Source organism: Euleptes europaea, chromosome 17 (assembly GCF_029931775.1).
Source record: "Euleptes europaea isolate rEulEur1 chromosome 17, rEulEur1.hap1, whole genome shotgun sequence".
Taxonomy (NCBI): domain Eukaryota; kingdom Metazoa; phylum Chordata; class Lepidosauria; order Squamata; family Sphaerodactylidae; genus Euleptes; species Euleptes europaea.
In genome coordinates, this window is record NC_079328.1 from 40,917,911 (window position 1) to 40,936,695 (window position 18,785).

An 18,785-nucleotide genomic window follows, 5' to 3' on the forward strand; every position below is an offset into this window, starting at 1 on the left:
TGTAGCCAGCGTGGTGTAGTAGTTAAGAGGGGTGGACTCTAATCTGGAGAACCGGGTTTGATTCCCCACTCCTCTACATGAGCGGCAGACTCTAATCTGGTGAACCGGGTTGGTTTCCCCACTCCTCCACATGAGTGGCAGATGCTGATCTGGTGAACCGGGTTGGTTTCCCCACTCCTACACATGAAGCCCGCTGGGGGATCTTGGGCTAGTCACAGTTCGCGCCGAACTCTCTTATCCCCACCTACCTCACAAGATGTCTGTTGTGGGGAGAGGGAGGGAAGGCGATTGTAAGCCGGTTTGATTCTTCTTAAAAAGGTAGAGAAAGCCAGCATATAAAAAAACAACTCTTCGGTCACTTAGGCATGGTAGGTTTAGCCTCCTTCATTCCCTGTTTCAACCAGGATCAAGTTTTTGAAAATGCACGTTACCTCATTCCTTTTCGGCTCAACCCCGTTTCAACCTTGAACGAACTCGGCTTTTCCCATTCCTCTTCTTGCCGGAGTCAAATGGTCTTTCCAAGCTGAAACCGGATCCAAAGAGCGTGCATAACACTTGCCTCGCATTGAGCTTTCCCCGCCCCCTTTCCAAACCCCTCTTCTGTTCTGCTTGCTGATAGCCATACAGGGGAAGCAGCGAAGTGGCAGGGATTCAATTGCTTCCTGCTTCCTGGGAGCTCTTTCTGAGAGAAAGAAAGGCTTTTTTAAAATAAGGCTTGGATTCCCCCCCCCTTCTTTCAAATGGCCCCATTTTTTGTTTTTTTGTTCTTAAAATGCTTTTTTATGCGGCAGTTGGGTCTGGGGGGGAAGGAAATGTTCTCTCACGAGGTGAGCCAATCACAGACCAGCAATTAAAGGGGTGGGACTTGATTTGAACTTGGGAGACTGCTTTCCTGTATTCATGCCCCCCGATTTGCACACAGTTTATTCCCTGATCATTCAAGCCCGTGCATACAGTTTTCCCCAGCCCAGGTTGCTTTGATCCTGGCTGAAACGGGGAATAAAGAAGGGTAAAGCGAGAATGCATAATCGGCCTTCTTCTATATGTAATAAATCCCAAATCAGTAAATACCAACTCGTGCATGAGAATGGCTGTATGTGATCACCAGAGATTGTGGCCACTCTACGTCCATCCACCATGGGACCTTTCTTCAGAACAACAGAATATGTCTCTGTTGCTTTTCTGCAAGGTCCTTGTCCTCCAGTTGATGCAGATCAACTGAACAATGGCGTTATGCTTCTTCTTCTTTTTTTAAAAAATAATTTTATTTATATAATTGAAGGGGTACAGGAAAAAAAAGGAAGGGATTGAATATTATAAGTATAAAAACAATACAATAATAAAAAATAAGCTCGATTGTATATTAAGAGACATTCTCTATACTAAAAAAACTATTACATAGTGTCATTCTGTTATTACTTATATTAGTATTCTATTGTATAAGGGTCTAAGATTACATTACTATTGTGTATAACAAATTGAATATTACATAACCGTCATGTTACATTCAATTAACTAGAATTCATATAGGTGTAGAATGACATCCACTTATCATGAAATTGCTCTGTAGATTCAGTAGATTTTGAATTAATCTCGAAAGTCATCTTAGCCATGCTAGCATATTCCAATAGTTTTTCTTTCCAGTCTTCTATTTCGGGTATGTGGGTTTGTTTCCAGGTTCTTGCAAGAACCGTTCTAGCTGCAGTAGTAGCATATTTAAAAACGTCCTGAAATTTCGCAGGTAAATTCAGTGGCACTATACTGAGTAGATAGAATTTGGGGTCAAAAGTTAGCTTAATATTTAACATTAACTGAATTTCTTGATGAATTCTTTTCCAATATGTTTGTATCTTTGAGCATGTCCACCAGACATGAAAATAAGAACCATCAGTATCTTGGCATTTCCAACAGGCACCTTTTTTTCCAGGGGTAGTCATCTGAGAAAGCATATTAAGAGTCAAATACCATCTATAAAATGTTTTGTACCAGTTTTCTCTCACTTCTTGAGAGACGGTGTATTTCATTTCGGAAGTACAACGTTTTTCCCATAAATCCATATTAATCATTTCTCCAAAATTTTGCATCCATTTTATCATATTGATTTTCACTTGTTCCTCTTCTGTTTCGCATTTCAGAAGAAGCTTATAGATGTTTCCTAATAAGTGTGAGTCATTTTTGGATGTTATCTGCTCGAATTCTGTTAGTTCACGAAATGGTTGGGGATAAAAACAGTCTTTTTGTAAATTAGACCTCAGTTGTAAATAAGTCAGCCAATTCAATTTTTGAAAATCTTCTTGAAGATTGGTCAGGGTCTTAATTTCTCCTGTGGGCTTGATCATACAATTATAAGTAAAATGAACGCCCGGTTTTAATTTAACATCATCGTGATAAGCTTCAACTGGAGACATAATGGATGGTGGAGAGGGACTTATTCTCTTTTTGTATTTCTTCCATACTCTTAGTAACGCTGTTTTCACATCACAGTCTTCTGGTATTTTATCCTTTCAGATTTTCGTTGTAGAGTCCCACAGAACTTTGTGGAAACCTTGTCCAAGGTCCGCTCGTTCTAAAATAACATGTCTGGCGTTAGGGCGCTTTATCCATTCTGTAATCCAAGTCAAACAGGCGGCATGATAGTATAATTTAAAATTAGGTAATGCTAAACCTCCTCTTTTCTTTTCGTCTTGTAACACTTTAAATCTGATTCTTGGTTTTTTCCCGTTCCAAACGAATCGGTTAATTTGTTTTTGCCAACTTTCTATTGTTCTATCTGGAATTTCAATCGGCAAAAATTGAAATAAAAAGTTCAATCTAGGAAGTACATTCATCTTAATTGCCGATATCCTACCCAACCAAGAAATATTCATCTTTGACCATTGACTTAAGTCCTTTTCTATTTTTCCCCAAATTTTCAAATAGTTTGACCTTAAAAATGTCTTATTCTGTGGCGTTATGCTTCTGATTAATGTTTGACTTGCGTTGCAAAAGAAATTTACATGCAAATTCTTATGGAGTTCCTCACGGATAATGACTTTCTAAACATGTCAAGTCTACAGTTCTGCTGGAACGCAATTATTTGACGAGGTTGTTTGTATTCAACAAGTTGTTGCAATCACCATTGAAGCTTTCATCTATTTGCCGCAGGTGCAAACATCCAAAATCTCAAACCCTATATCTACTAACTTGGTGTAAAATGCCTACTTAATCTGTCAATATTAAATGAAGTAATATTATGAGCCTGAACTTGCTCTAGAAACTAAAATGACTAAACTGAGGCTATTGTACTTTGATCACAACATGAGAAGGTGAGACTCACTGGAAAAGACAACAATGCTAGGAAAAGTTGAAGGCAACAGGAAAAGACCAACATGAAATGGATTGGCTCATTAAAGGAAGCCATGGCTTTCAGTTTGCAAGACCTGAGCAAGGCCATTAATGACAGGATGTTTTTGGGGTCATTAATCTATAAATATTGCTGAAGGCTTTCACGGTCAGAGTTCATTGGTTCTTGTAGGTTATCCGGGCTGTGTGACCGTGGTCTTGGTATTTTCTTTCCTGACATTTCGCCAGCAGCTGTGGCAGGCATCTTCAGAGGAGTAACACTGAAGGACAGTGTCTCTCAGTGTCAAGTGTGTAGGAAGAGTAATATATAGTCAGAAAGGGGTTGGGTTTGAGCTGAATCATTGTCCTGCAAAAAGTATCCAAGGTAATGTGCTAATCATTGTCCTGTAAGTATCGAGATAATATGCTAATGAGGGTGTGGTATGTTAACATGGAACAATTGTATCCTGAAGTGATCTGTTAATGTGTGAAATCCAAAGCTAATCTGCATGGCTATTGTGGACTGTAGTCTTTGTTAGTCTGGAGGTTTTCTGGCTTCCTGTCCTGAAAATGTCATTGTTTATTTGAAACAATTGGTTTACAGTTGCAGATGATAATCGTCCTCGGAAGCCGTTCGATTTACCATTATTTTCTACTCCAGGCATTTCTATACATACTCTCTATAGTGTGAATTTTCTGTTCCTTTTACAGGGTTGTTCCTGGTCTGTTATATTTGTAGATCTTGATGCCCACAATCGGAACAGGCAAACTCTTTGTTCATTGCTTCCCCGAGAATCACGATCTCATGTAAGTAATGTTTGATGAAATTGAGTTTAACAGAGTAGGGAGGGAATGAACTTGGATATCATTCTTAGCTGTATTGCAGTTTTAATATCCTGTTTAATAAAGGGTCTGAAGTTGTTGGTTAGGGAGCAATTAGAATTTGTTCTTTAAATATTACTGTGCAAGAGAGACCATTCTAGAAGCTAATTATTATGATGGACGTGTCTTCCGTCACTGTGGACAGGATGAAATCCTTTTATAAAGCAGGGGTGGGCAACAGGAATATTTTCCCCTGAGTTATAAGTGGATAGATAGATATATCTTTGTGTGAAATGTGTCCTAAGGCAGTGGCTCTCAGCCAGTGTTATGCATACCACCAGTGGGATGCAGAAGTACTCTAGAAGGGATACAGGGTTTCATAAAATAACCACACCATTTTCTTTCTGTAAACAAGAAAAGGGCCCAGGGTACACAAACCATCCCAGAAATGTATGCATTTTACCACTGAGTAAAATTTATGCATTTTATCACCCCAGCCTGTAGTTTGGGGTAGGAAAAATTCCCCATGAAGGTCACCCCTCCCCCTCAAAAAAATAGTACTCCAGGAAAACCTTTTAAAGTGTCCTGGAGAGAGATGTAGCCCTTCCTAACAAACTGATGCCCCTTCATGATAAATATTTACCTCACATCAGAGATCGGTTTGGGGGTAGAAAATAATGCCATAAGATGCAGCAGTGTGGGAAATAATTACTTTAAGATATTTTTGATGTTCTTTAAAATTCATAAACGTTTGCATTTGTTATCTAATATCCTAGGTTCAAAACATAGTTTTTGCTTTTCAAGTAATTGGTTGGGGGTAGAAATACACCCCAAAGGAAATATGTATAATTTTTTTACAGTGTTGCTAGAGGGTTAACAGGGTTAACAGTATTAGAGGGTAACAATTCACAATGCTTACCCAATGTTGTTTGGCATCATCCTTATTCAGGAACATGTATACTAATTACATGCACTGAAACGCAAATCGGCTGTTCAGCACTTAAAGCTACATGGCTGGTTTACAGTACGTCTTCCGGAACTGAGCACATTCTGCCTGTAATACACAATCTGTATTGTCTCTAAATAGTGTAAATGGAAGGCATCCTGCCTTTCCCCCCAATTTAAAGTTTCTGGACATTAGAACTCTACACTGTCAAATTTGAGGACCTTTATAATATGGAGCAATATGTCAGTTGTCTTTGGGCTTGACAGTTTCCATGTGGGTTATACGGGAAAGGCATTGTGAGAGGCCAACTGAGTAAGTATGGAGCGGTAGACTCTAATCTGGAGAACCGGGTTTGATTCCCCACTCCTCCACATGAGCGGCAGACTCTAATCTGGTGAACTGGGTTAGTTTTCCCACTCTTCCACATGAAGCCAGCTGGGTGACCGTGGGCTAGTCACAGCTCTCTTAGAGCTCTCTCAGCCCCACCTACCTCACAGGGTGTCTGTTGTGGGGAGGGGAAGGGAAGGTGATTGTAAGCCGGTTAGATTATGCCTTTACTTGGCATATAAAAACCAACTCTCCTTCTTCTTCTACATCTAAGAAGCCTTTCATCAAGGATGCTAGTTTAGCGTTAGGCACTTTTCATTAACATCACAAGCGCTATCTTTCAGTGTCTTCAATTAGCAGTCATGGCACGATGCCTCTTCCTCCATTCCTGGATCGCGTAGCATTTCCACAAATTAAATAAACCATTAATCTCCACTCTTTCTATTGTGTGTGCCTCATGAAAGAATTATATTTCAGAAAGGTGGGGGGGAGGTGTTGGCAGCTATTTTGTTTATATTTTCTTCCACTCCTGAACTTCAAATGAAATTGTATTTCCCTGGTGAATGCTAGTTTGAATATTGTAATATTTTTTTCATGTGTACCAGGAGATGTTGATGGTGTGTCTGACAATTTCTGGTGTGTGTTTGTGTTAAGTGCTGTCAAGTCGTAGCCTGCTTATAGTGGCCCCATAAGGTTTTCAAGGCAAGAGACTAACAGAGGTGGTTTGCCGTTGCCTTCCTCTGCATAACAACCCAGGTATTCCTTAGTGGTCTCCCATCTGAGTACTCACCAGGGCTGATGCTGCTTATCTTCCGAGATCTGACGAGATCAGACTAGCCTGGGCCATCCTGGTCAGGGCTCGATATCTGGTAGTGAATTTTAAAGGCCTTTTCATTAGTTGCTTAAAAACTGGGGGAACTATCATTCGGGCAGAAGACAAAGTCTTTTGTGTAGCCCCACTGAGAGCACAGTGCTTGACAACTTCTTTGTCAGTTTTCCTCCAAACTCATATTGTACAGGTGGCTTCATTAGACAGTTTTCTATGTACTCCCAGTATGAGTGTCCCCAGAAGTTCTGATTACTTAATCGTGTAGCTGAAGATCTCTCCATAAACCATGACGTTTGGGATGCCTTCCACGTGCCGTGATCTACTTAAATCTTCCATTTTTGCCATTTGTGGTTGTCTCTGAATTGGAGACTATGGTGCGATCTCTTCCATACAAACCTTGATTTCAAGCTAAGATTACGCCGTGGGTTGCACAGAAGAGAAACAAACTATGGCTGGGATCCAACGCAACATTTTTGTGAGCAGAAGAATTTTCATCCATGGAGCAAGACTCTCTTGCGTCCTTCTGCAGCCCAAAATGCCCCCCTTGCTGATCGGGGGGAGGGGGTTCCCCCATGTCCATTTTTAAACACCTACTCCTATTATTTAAACAGTTGACGATCATAGTTTCAAGCTTTTAGCCTGAACTGGTTCAAAAGGGGTTCAGTCGAATGCGTTCAGTATGCTCCATGGTCTGTCCGTGCACGAAATTTTGTCCCTGATTTCAGCCTCGGGAAACAGCTCCTGAATCTGGAAGTAAGTGAGGGAAACCGGCCGTTGCAGGAGCACCATGTGCACCTTGGAGCACCTATTAAGAACATCCAGCCCTGCTGGATCAGACTAATGGTCCATCTGATCCAGCTGACTGTTTCAAACAGCCCCAGAGGGCCAACAAACAGAGCTCAGAGGCCAAGGCCTTCCTCACTTGAACTTGGATTGGAGCCGTCGGATTGAATCCATACTGAATTGGCAATTCCCATCAATATCCCCACTGCATACCCTCCGTGTCATTCCTCAGGGTCTACTGTCTCCCAGGAGCAGCATTTTGTGGAGTTCTATGGGCTGCGGTGGGGGTGGGGAGGCTGTAAATTTGGTCTGGATCCTACCTGTTATATGTCGGATACACAGGGCACAGTTTTTAAAATATAAGTAAGCCTTCCAGATGTCTGGATTCTCGTTACATGGTTTGTTTACTTTTTGAACTCCCTCATTCACCAGTTACTGAAACCAACATTTCCTTCGCCCCCCCAGAATACTGATGCTGCTCTCCTACCCTGCATTAGCTATCCTGCCTTTGCCGTAGATGATGATGCTTTGTACAGCCAAACCATTGACAAGGTGGTCAGAAAGCTCAAAGGGAAATACGGGTTCAAGCGATTTTTGAGAGATGGCTACAGAACCGCTCTGGAGGACAAAAATCGTCATTACTATAAACCTGCAGAAATTAAGGTAATGCAGCTATTAACATGATATGGGGAAGGGATTAATTGGTGGGCGCGTAAATGTTCGAACTCACGTCCCCTTGCAGGGTTTGTTTCTTGTTTATTGAAATGTGTGTGGTGTAATTACCGGATAAAGAAATTCCAGTTTGCCCACTCGGAATAGTTTTTACGCAGCTAATTGCTATGACTCTAAATGTCAAATTCTAATTTCTAATTACCTATATTATACCAGTGCAGTCGTGCACGCTGAAACGGAGCTTATACCAGACCTTCTGTTGTAATTTCAACAGAAAATGACAGTAGCACTTTTGTAGACTTAGCCAAAAGTTAGATACCTGTGATCACATTGTTTTATTGATCTCTTCTGCATCCCTGCTGTCCAGGGCAAACAACAAGTATTTGAGTTTGGCAGGGAAAATCTTGCTTTCCCCATAGCTAATGAAAGGGAACAGTTGAATTCTGCATGAGATGCCGTAGCGCAAGTTCTGCTGCATGATCGCAGCCATGCATGTTAATCTTTTAGCCATGCTGGTTATGTACTTAAGTGTTTTTATGTACTCTGCTTTATATCTTTTATTTATGTTGTAAGCCACCTTGAGCTCTGTAAGGAAGAAAGGCAATTAATAAATGTTTTAAACAAATAAATAAATGTACATCTGAAGCTGCCTTCTACTGAATCAGACCCTTGGTCCATTGAAGTCAGTACTGTCTACTCTGACATGCAGCGGCTCTCCAGGGTCTCAGGCAGAGGTCTTTCACATCACCTACTTGCCTAGTCCCTTTAACTGGAGATGCTGGGGATTGAACCTGGGACCCTCTGCATGCCAAGCAGATGCTCTACCGCTGAGCCACAGCCCCTCCCCATAAATGAAGGGCTGCCAACCTCCATGTGGGGTCTGGAAATCTCCTGGAATCACAGCTGATCACACTGCAGAGATCCCTTGGAGAAAATGGCTACATTGGACGGTGAACTCTAAGGTATTTTACCCTGCTGAGGTCCCTCCCCTCCCCAAACTCCACCTTTCCTGGGCTTCACCCCCACATCTGCAGGAATTCCTGAGTTGGCAGCCAGGTTATGAGGTTGTGGCTCATTCCAAGGAGCTTCACTTGGTGATGTTCAGGTTCCTTGTAGCACTGTAATTCTGTGACTCTGCAGTTACCAGCTTCTTCTAGTTCTTGTAAATGCAAAGCCAGCATGATATAGTGGTTAAAAACGGTGGAATCTAATCTGGAGAACCGGGTTTTATTCCCCATTTCTCCACGAGTGGTGGACTCTAATCTGGTGAACTGGGTTGGTTTCCCTACTCCTACACATGAAGCCTGCTGGGTGACCTTGGGCTAGTCACAGTTCTCTCCAAACTCTCTCAGCCTCTCCTACCTCACAAGATATCTCTTGTGGGGAGAGAAAGGGAAGGCGATTGTAAGTTGGTGGGAGACTCCTTAACGGCAGAGAAAATCAAGGTATAAAAACCAACTCTTCATCTTCTTCTTCATGGTAGATGTAATCCTTTGCAGGATTCTGGCTACAGTTAGGCCTGACCTGATGAGTCCCAGGTACTGCTTCCACGGCAGATGAAGCTGCTGTCCTCTCAACATATTTAAGCCTTGGGCTGGGAGTGGAAGCTTGCTGGATCAACTGGTCCCCTAGGCTGGATCAACTGGTCCCCTATTTAGTCAGATCTGTTGATGCAGGCTGAGCTTGAAGTGTTCCTTTAATTCAGGGGTGGGGAACGTCAGGCCCGGGGGCCGTATAAGGCCCGCGAAATCATTTGGTCTGGCCCTTTATGGGTCCTGGCAGATCTCTAGCTCAGAAGGATCTAAGAATGGCAATCTGCCCCCTCCCACGGACAGGAATAGCCTCTATTCAAGGCGGATTCGAGTTTGTTTTGCGGAGAAAAGGGATCTTCATTCCCCCTTGCAGAAGAGTCGTTAGCTATGGAGCTGCTAGGACCGTCCAAGAAACTGTGTTAACCCTTTCCCACCCAGGCCGTGGAGAAACGTATTCCCTCTGTTCTACAAGAGGGCTGGGAGCGAAAGTGGCAACAATGGAGGGGTTAAAGGGGGCAGGGCCAGAATGTGTGGGGGCAAGTTCTGAGTTGATACTTTTGTATGGCCCGCAAATGATGTTATAAATATCCAAATGGCCCTTGGCAGAAAAAGGTTCCCCACCCCTGCTTTAATTCCATTCTAACACTGCCACCAGAGCTTCTCAAACATGGGGAGACTTCCACTGCTTCCTGCTATAAAAAAAGAAAGGTGGGGAGAGAAAACAGCAAATCACGCGAACTGTTAGTGTTGGCACTTCCTGGCAATCTATTTTAGTGAAGCAGACATTACTTGCCACACTCGCTTTGGATGTGCAGGCCTAAGGGTATGCGCCATCAGCACTTTTCCCGCTGATTGATTTGTTTAGAGGTAAATGTGCTTACATTTCAAAGGCGATGTACAGTTTGTTTCTTATAACAAACAGCCGCGTTATTTATCATTGTGTTTAATTTCACAGCTGACTACAGACTAGAGTATATTAATAACGAAAATCTCTAGGTGCTTCAGAGTATTAATGCTTGCCGTCAAAGGCTTTCTGAACGGAGTTCTCATTTTTCCTTCTAACACTTTTATTTTTGCCTCTTTTTTTTAATTTGAAGGAAAGTTTTCCTGCCTAGAATAAAAACAAACACATAAAATTGTGCTGTGACATTTTTAAAGTGCTGCAAATCTTTATGTGCCACGGCGAGTCATCTTTTTCTTTTAAAAATAAGTTGTTTTACACTTAAGCATGCGAACAAATTATTCTTTTATCTTTGAATGCGTGATAAGATGTTGGATGTGCAGGTCTACCGCATGCTTCTAATTTCTCTTTTTATTTTATTTTAGCTCTTTGACGGCATTGAATGCGAATTTCCTCTCTTTTTTATTTTCATGATGATCGATGGTAAGTTTGACTTTTCTTTCCTTTTTAGATGGGGGATGAATTGTGGAATGGATCAATAAAACGTTTTTTGGCAATCTAGAAAGGAAGGCTATAATGTAGTTATGCCAAGGTTTTCAGTGACTGCTCTGCCTCCTAAGGAAAATGATTAGAATGAACATTTTAAATATTTCTTTTATGTAGTGCTGAGAAGGGAATGCTTCGATATGTTCACTGTTCTGAAATTCTCAAAATGCTATTTCTTGTTAGCGCCACCCGTAGGTTACACTAAGGTTCGGGCCTTGGTGCTTTTGTCTCAAGTCAAATAGCCAGACACACAAACTGGTTAAGTAAAAAAAGATTTATTGTTCACAATAGGCCACTGCCAACAACTCAATGGGTTGCTAAGACAGTGCGCATTTGACACGAGCATAATGTCACCTTATATACCTTTTTGCTAGTGTGCAGTAATACAACATTATGACATGCACGTGACATACAGTAGTACGTGACATACAGCAGTTGCCTCATATAATAATAAAACGTACTAGTGACACATGAGTTAGTATAATCAGTGTTGGAATGTGGACTGGCAATACATTGGTTGTTGGGTCTTCTTTGAAGTGCATACACAACCTTTGAAATGTGTGTTCTACTGATTTGCATAGATGTCAGATTGTCATCATTGATTTAGGACTTACATTCTTCTAGTATAGCCTCCGGATACCTACTATCCTTGTGATGTTCCATAAACAATATGCCTTAGATCTCTGTTGGCGCTACAGGCCTTCTATCGATGCATCTTGTTCTTTACACCAGCTACCTTTGGCATTTTAGCAAGGAACCTTGCCTGTCAGCATTCTTTCCCATAATATTTCAGCCCAGTAGGGCAGAGTGTAATCAAAGCATGGATTAATACAAAATCTAATACAGAAAAGGATTGATTCAAGATCTAATATGGCATGTCCCCTATCATTCTGTCAGGGTCTCAGGTAGAGGTCTTTCATATCATCTACTTGCCTAGGTCCCTTTAACTGGAGATGCCAGGGATTGAACCTGGGGCCTTCTGCATGCCAAGCAGATGCTCTACAAACTGAGCCACAGCTTCCCTGTTAATTTCCAGTATTATTCCCAGTATTATTGACATGAACGAGGCAGGCCATATCCATGTCCATAAGAGGTCCATGTGTACTTATTTCATCAGCACACCTCCGGATCCCAGCAAATCTGTAAAACTTTTATTGTCTAGAATTTGCTACCAAGAATGCTTTTGAACATAAAGTCCTCCGATTCGACTCTTGCCTCACGTATAAAAAATAACTGAATGGATTTCTCCAGAACATCTCTTTCTCCTGGAATGCAGGAGGAATGCATTCTTAGTCTTTGTCAGGCTGTGTTGTTTTGGGAATACCTGCTTACCTCGGGAATCCCTCAAGTGTGTGAGTCCTCCTGTCTTGTCTGTGGATAGTCCTATTTCACTGATGGGCTGATTCAGCAAAAGGCAGCTTCATGTGGACTTTCTCAGCAAAGCATGGGTTCTCTGTGACACAGTCAGGTTGTTATTGATATAGTGCTTTTTGAGTGCTTCGCTGTACAGTGACTTGTTAAGCTTTACACCTGTCCTGTAAGGTGGGTAGGCCTTATTCCCATTTGGCAGAATGACTGCAGAGAGAGTAGGGTTACCAACCTCCAAGTACTAGCTGGAGATCTCCTGCTATTTCAACTGATCTCCAGCCGATAGAGATAAGTTCCCCTGGAGAAAATGGCTGCTTTGGCAATTGGACTCTATGGCATTGAAGTCCCTCCCCTCCCTAAACCCTGCCCTCCTCAGGCTCCGCTGCAAAAATCTCCAGGTATTTCCCAACTCGGAGCTGGTAACCCTAAGAGAGAGTGACTTGCTATTAGTTTGTGTTTCAGGTGAAATTGGAATGAGTGATTTCACACCCCCTTATAATAAATTGGCTTTTAAAAATGTATTTATTTTAACCCACAAGGCCAGTCATCTAGCTTCCATCTGTTCAAGCAAGCATTCAAGTAGCTAGCAAAGGAAAGAAAAGCCAAAAGTAAAGAAGACCACAAGTTTGAAAGATAATTGCAAGGCCTCTGGGTAGGAACCATAATCCTTCCTGGTAGTGAGATATTGAATTCAAACAAACACCTTGTACCAAACCTTTGTGTCTGGCCCACACGTACTGCAGTTTGCCACCCTCTGCATTTGGATTCATGGTCGTCATGGTTTAAAGGGAAACTATTTGTATTGTAGAGAGCCTTGGGCGTGGTAAGGGGCTTCTTAGCAGAAGGTATTTGAAAATGTATGGGGTCAGATCATTGATCCCTTCCCGCTAAGTGAAGGAGCCTTAGGGTGAAGAAAGGAGTCCTCTTTGTTAATGTGTATTTTATTCTGCTGGTCTATGATTGTAATAAATTATTGATTGATTGCCTCAGACAAAAAGACTTGTTCTTCCGGGGCAAGACTCCGTGCTTAATGGAATGGAGTCAGAGGATCCATCCCATGCTTAGTAGCCAAGGTAGCTAAATGGGATCTCATATTCAGAGGCAGTCAGCCTCTGGATACCAGATGTTATAAATAAAGAACAGGGGAATGACACCATAGAATCATAGAGTTGGAAGGGACCACCAGGGTCATCTAGTCCAACCCATCCTTGGAGGTATCTGGCCAGCGTGGTGTAGTGGTTAGTAGTGGTGAACTCTAATCTGGTCAACCTGGTTTGTTTCCCCACACCTCCACGTAAAGCCCTCTGGGTGACCTTGGGCACAGTTCTCTTGGAACTCTCTCAGCCCCACCTACCTCAGAGGGTCTCTATTGCGGGGAGGGGAAGGGAAGGTGATTGTAACCCGCTTTGAGACTCATTAAAAGTAGAGAAAAGCGGGGTATGAAAACCAACTCTTCTTCTTCTTCTTCTTTACTGTTGGAATACTGGGCTAAAGGGACCATTGAATCTGATCTAGCAAGACACGATGATGTACATCCACTGTAAGGATTTATGTTTGTGGAGAGAGAGAGAGACAAACTCGACAGTACAGTAAACACAAGCAAGAATGATTCTATCCATAAACCACATGCTACAAAGAAATGTTTTTAGACTTACAACCTCGGTCCTAAAGGAAATGTATACAGAAGAACCAGAGAAGAGTAATAAGACTGGAAAGACGAAAGGGAGCAGCAGAAAAGTGTGAATTGTAGCAAATGTCATAAAAGGAAAGCCACGCTGATCAAAGCCCTGAAGCTGTAATCACAGGAGCAGCCTGCTGGAAGTCCATTTGTCATTACATAGACCCCTGCCTCCCAGGGAAATTATTTTCAGCCCAAAGTACACTAAAGCAAAGGAGATCAAAGCAACGTGTGAGAAACTGACTTCACAGATTTATAAGAATATTGGGCCAGAAAAATAGCATGCACTGCAAGTGGATCCTTGTATATCTCTGTAGCTGAAGTCAGCATTGGGGAAAGGCTCCCATTACTAGGGTTGCCAACCTCCAGGTATTAGCTGGAGATCTCCTGCTATTACAACTGATCTCCAGCCGATAGAGATCAGTTTCCCTGGAGAAAATGGCTGCTTTGGCAATTGGACTCTATGGCACTGAAGTCCCTCCCCTCTCCAAACCCCGCCCTCCTCAGGCTCCACTCCGAAAACCTGCCGGTGGTGAAGAGGGACCTGGCAACCCTACCCATTACCTTTATTGTGGCTAAAAACATCTGAAATTATGTTGGTATTTTCATAACGAGAGCCAGCATAGTGCAGCAATTAGATTGTTGGACTAGGATCTGGCGGGAGCCTGAGGTTCGAATCCCTGCTCTGTCACGGAAGCTTGCTGAGTGACCTTGGGCCAGTCACATGCCACTCTTAGCCTAACCTACCTCACAGAATAGTTGTAATGAGGATTAAATGGAGGATGGGGTTGCAAACCACTTGGGGTTCCCGCTGGAGAGAAAAGCAGGGTATAGATAACTAAATAAATAAACTGAAGTGTGCACATAGAAGAAAGAAGGTTTTTTTTTTTATGAAATGTTTGCTTTGTTGCTTTCTAGGAGTTTTTAGAGGCAATACGGAGCAAGTAAAAGAGTATCAGCAGCTTCTGGACCCTTTGCTGCAGCAGTCTCCGGAAGGTAATATGAAGTGGGTTCATTGCATACAGGCTGGGATCTGGTGGAGGATTTCCATGAATATAAGGAAGTGCAATTTCAGGGAGAATTTTGAGCCACAGCACGGGGGAGGGAGGGGAGGGAACCATGCTCCGTGGACAGAAATCCCTTGAACCAGCATGGTGTAATGGTTAAGAGCAGCAGACTCTAATCTGGAGAACCAGGTTTGATTCCCCACTCCTCCACATGAGCGGCGGACTCTAATCTGGTGAAATGGGCTGGTTTCCCCACTCCTCCGCATAAAGCCAGCTGGGTGACCTTGGGCTAGTGGCCGTTCTCTCTGAACTCTCTCAGCCCCACCTACCTCACAAGACATCTGTTGTGGGAAGAGGAAGGAAAGGTTTTGTTTGTGGCTTCCTAGAGGCACCTGGTTGGCCACTGCGTGAACAGACTGCTGGACTTGATGGGCCTTGGTCTGATCCAGCAGGGCCTTTCTTATGTTCTTATGTGATCGTAAGCTGCTTTGAGACTCGTTAAAGGTAGAGAAAAAGCGGGGTACAAAAACCAACTCTTCTTCATCCGTGGCGATTACCGGTAGATCTAAGCCCTGATCCGAACTTCCCAAAAAGTAGGTGGGAAAACTCTTACACTGCAGGGAACTGAAGCAAGCAAAGATCGAATCCCAAGAAACTGACTTACGTGTTCTTAGTAGAGCCGAGCTCCAAGGCGAAATGTGAACATAAAACTTAATTAATCTCTCCAGTAAAATACTGCTCATCGTAAAATGATGTTCATTATCTGGGGAAGGAGCCGCTGAGAGGTTAAATGTTAGCTTTGCATTGGAGCAAGCACCCCTCTGCCCCCAAGTCCTCTTACTTACATTGAAACTTTCTGTCAGGCCTTTGCCTTTTTTTTGCTGGAGCAAAGGCTCTTGACATGAGTCAGGCCAGGTTCTGGCCACACGTCAAGTCCTTGGTTCTCATGCCTATGAACGTCTCTGTATAGTTCCGCTCATCCACCATTACTAGCCTCACCTGCCTGTGGGCAATCCTTTAATCTGTCTTTTTGCTCCTAATAAAGTATTACTGCTTCAGAGCTACCTGCCTGGATGAGTTTGCTTATGGGATGCTAGGGACAGACGCCTGATACTGACACTTTCCCATCATTATGCGAGGAGCCTTGGAACAGCTCATTAGAGAAGTCTGGCCTGCTGATTTGATGGCATCTGGTTTTAAACATGGGATGGTATTCCAAAGTATTGTCACATCTTTCCTCTAAACTAGACGGCCATGAAATAATCTGTTTACCGATGAATAGGAGAGCTTCATCTTGAGACTCAGATAACACACATTTGTAGATCTAGGGCCATCTGCTGCACATGTCTTTTTCAGGTGCTCGTTCCATTGGGAAGTCCAATACAAGCTAATTTTCCCTCTCCTTAATCTAATAAAGGATAGCTTCGAGGAAGGGAGACTGAGGAGTCTCCTATGGAAGGGATCAGACCAGAGGGTGAAGCAAGTAGCTAAATTCTGTGCCGCAATGTATAAGATCCGTCAGACAAAACTGGGGCTTGGTAACTTAACTTAAAATAGAGAGTGTTTTATTAATTCGATGTCTGTTTAAATTATATAAACAGTTTATGAATTGTATATCCTATAGTTTTAGTTACTATATACTCCAATTTTAATTCGTTAACTGATATAAATGTTTTTAATGGCATTTGCTATATTAATAAATGAATCTAGATCTTGGGCCGAGAGATGACAAATTACATCCCCTCCTGGCTGAAGGGACCACAGATGAAATTGGCCCTGTAAATAGCAAAAGAGCAGTTGTGTGCTTGCCTGGCTCTGGTTGGGAGCATTGTGGCTTCTCTCTCCCTTTCCTCTTCCAGCCATTTCTGCTGTAACCTCTCGAAGCTGGGAAGGCAGTTATCCTAGTTCTCTCATTCAGCTTTCGAAAGCTCTTGGTATAACTGCTCGGTATCCTTTGCAACCAAGAGAAATGTACTGCTCATCTTTGTTCTTCTAAGGCTGTCGTAATAAAGGTCTTTGGCATTATACCCTACTGTGCTTCCTTTGACTTGCCCATCCCCCATTCCCATATATTTGTAAACTACCGGTTTCTCATCCCATGGATTGTTTTTGTTAACCCATTATGGGTAATCAACGTACAAAAAAAGTGAACTGCATTGGCAGATAACTCTCCTTTAACTCTAATCCCTTAACTCTCCCTTAACTGCCCCTGGACTCTAATCTGGAGAACCGGGTTTAATTCCCCACTCCTCCACATGAGAGGTGGACTCTAATCTGATGAACCAGGTTGGTTTCCCCACGCCTACCCATGAAGCCAGCTGGGTGACCTTGGGCTAGTCACGGTTCTCTTCGAACTCTCTCAACCCCACCTACCTCACAGGGTGTCTGTTGGGAGGGGAAGGGAAGGTAATTGTAAGACGGTTTGATTCTCCTTAAGAAAAGGTAGAGAAAGTCGCCATAAAAAACTCCAACTCTTCTTATTTTTGGATATTTTCAAGCAATTACCGAGGAGTAATGAAAAGGCAGTTTTTCCTCGCAGGCTATTATGTTGGCTTGTCTTTGACATTTTAAATCCTTGCTGCCATTCTGTATAATATTATGGGAGATTTACTGTGTAATGACAAAATGTTTGCTTATCCGGTTATAGCTAGCACCTGTGTAGGTGGTGTATTTAACTTTCAGGGGCTGTTATAGAACAATATTTATATTTCATTACACATCCAGAATACCTTAATCTATTTTGTTTTAAAAAATGTTAACATACAATGAACTAAGGTAAAACTCTTTATTTTAATGAAGCTTCACTTTAAATTCTGTGTTCTTTTAAGATATAAAATAATGATGTCCTGGACAGGACTATTTCCTCTTTGGTATGCAAGGTCTCACCTTCTAAAAAAAAACATTGGAGTGTAGCTAGACATGACCCAGCCCATGTCCTGCCAATTCAGGTAGGGCTGGGTGAGGCAATTTACAGAGGGGTAGGCGTGGGGTGAGGTTCTGTCCTTACCTCACCCATCCTTTCTTCCCCAAACTTCTTTGCTTTAGCAGTTTTTTGCTTTAGCACTTTTGAATCATGGAGCCCGTGTGAGGAACTGGGCAATTGGTCTTTGGCTCGCACCCCACATAGGGTTTCCAGCTTTGGGTTGAGAAACACCTGGAGATTTTGGGGGTGGAGCCTGAGGAGTGCGGGGTTTGGGGAGGGGAGGGACTTTCAGTGGGGTATAATTCCATAGAGTCTACCGTCCAAAGCAGCCATTTTCCCCAGGTGAACTGATCTCTCTTGCCTGGAGATCAATTGTAATAGTGGGAGATTTCTAGCCACCACCTGAAGGGTGGCAACCCCGTGTGTGTGTTAAGTGCCGTCAAGTTGCTTCCGACTCATGGTGACCCTATGAATCAAAGTCCTCCAAAATGTCCTATCTTTGACAGCCTTGCTCAGACCTTGCAAATGGAGGGCTGTGGCTTTCTTTTTTGAGTCAATCCATCTCTTTTTGGGTCTTCCTCTTTTCCTGCTGCCCTCAACTGTCTTTTCCAGTGACTCTTGTCTTCTCATAATGTGACCAAAATACGATAGATTCAGTTTAGTTGTTTTAGCTTCTAAGGTCAGTTCAGGCTTGATTTGATCTATAACCCACTGTTTTGTTGTTGTTTTTTTGGCAGTCCATGGTATCCGTAACACTCTCCTCCAACACCACATTTCAAAGGAATCTACTTTCTTCCTATCAGATTTCTTCAATGTCCCGCTTTCACACCCATACATAGTAATAGGGAATATGATGGCATGAATTAACTTAATCTTGGTGGCCAGTGACACATCCTTACACTTCAGAATCTTTTCTAGCTCAGAATCTTTTCTAGTTCCAATGAGGATGGGGGCAGAGGAATCCTTGAAGGTTAGCTACTGGGCAGCAGCAGTAGTGGAAGGTGACACCGGTGGAGGATCTTTTGTAGACAACAGCAGGGCCACTACAGCTAACCCTGGTTAGTACTGTGCAGAAGAAAGCACTGGTAAACCACTTCTGACCAACCTTTACCTTGAAAACCCTATAATGG

At 42.7% G+C, this 18,785-nt stretch overlaps 1 protein-coding gene across 2 annotated transcripts in view; it reads left to right on the forward strand.

Moving 5' to 3' along the window:
• PHKB (phosphorylase kinase regulatory subunit beta) overlaps positions 1 to 18,785 on the forward strand; it is a 152,886-nt gene that overhangs the window by 69,156 nt on the left and 64,945 nt on the right. For both annotated transcript variants that reach the window (XM_056862527.1, XM_056862526.1), the window contains exons 9-12: positions 4,033 to 4,128; positions 7,494 to 7,691; positions 10,559 to 10,616; positions 14,644 to 14,721. In XM_056862527.1, coding sequence (XP_056718505.1) covers positions 4,033 to 4,128; positions 7,494 to 7,691; positions 10,559 to 10,616; positions 14,644 to 14,721 — 430 coding nt within the window. The remainder of the gene's footprint in view (positions 1 to 4,032; positions 4,129 to 7,493; positions 7,692 to 10,558; positions 10,617 to 14,643; positions 14,722 to 18,785) is intronic.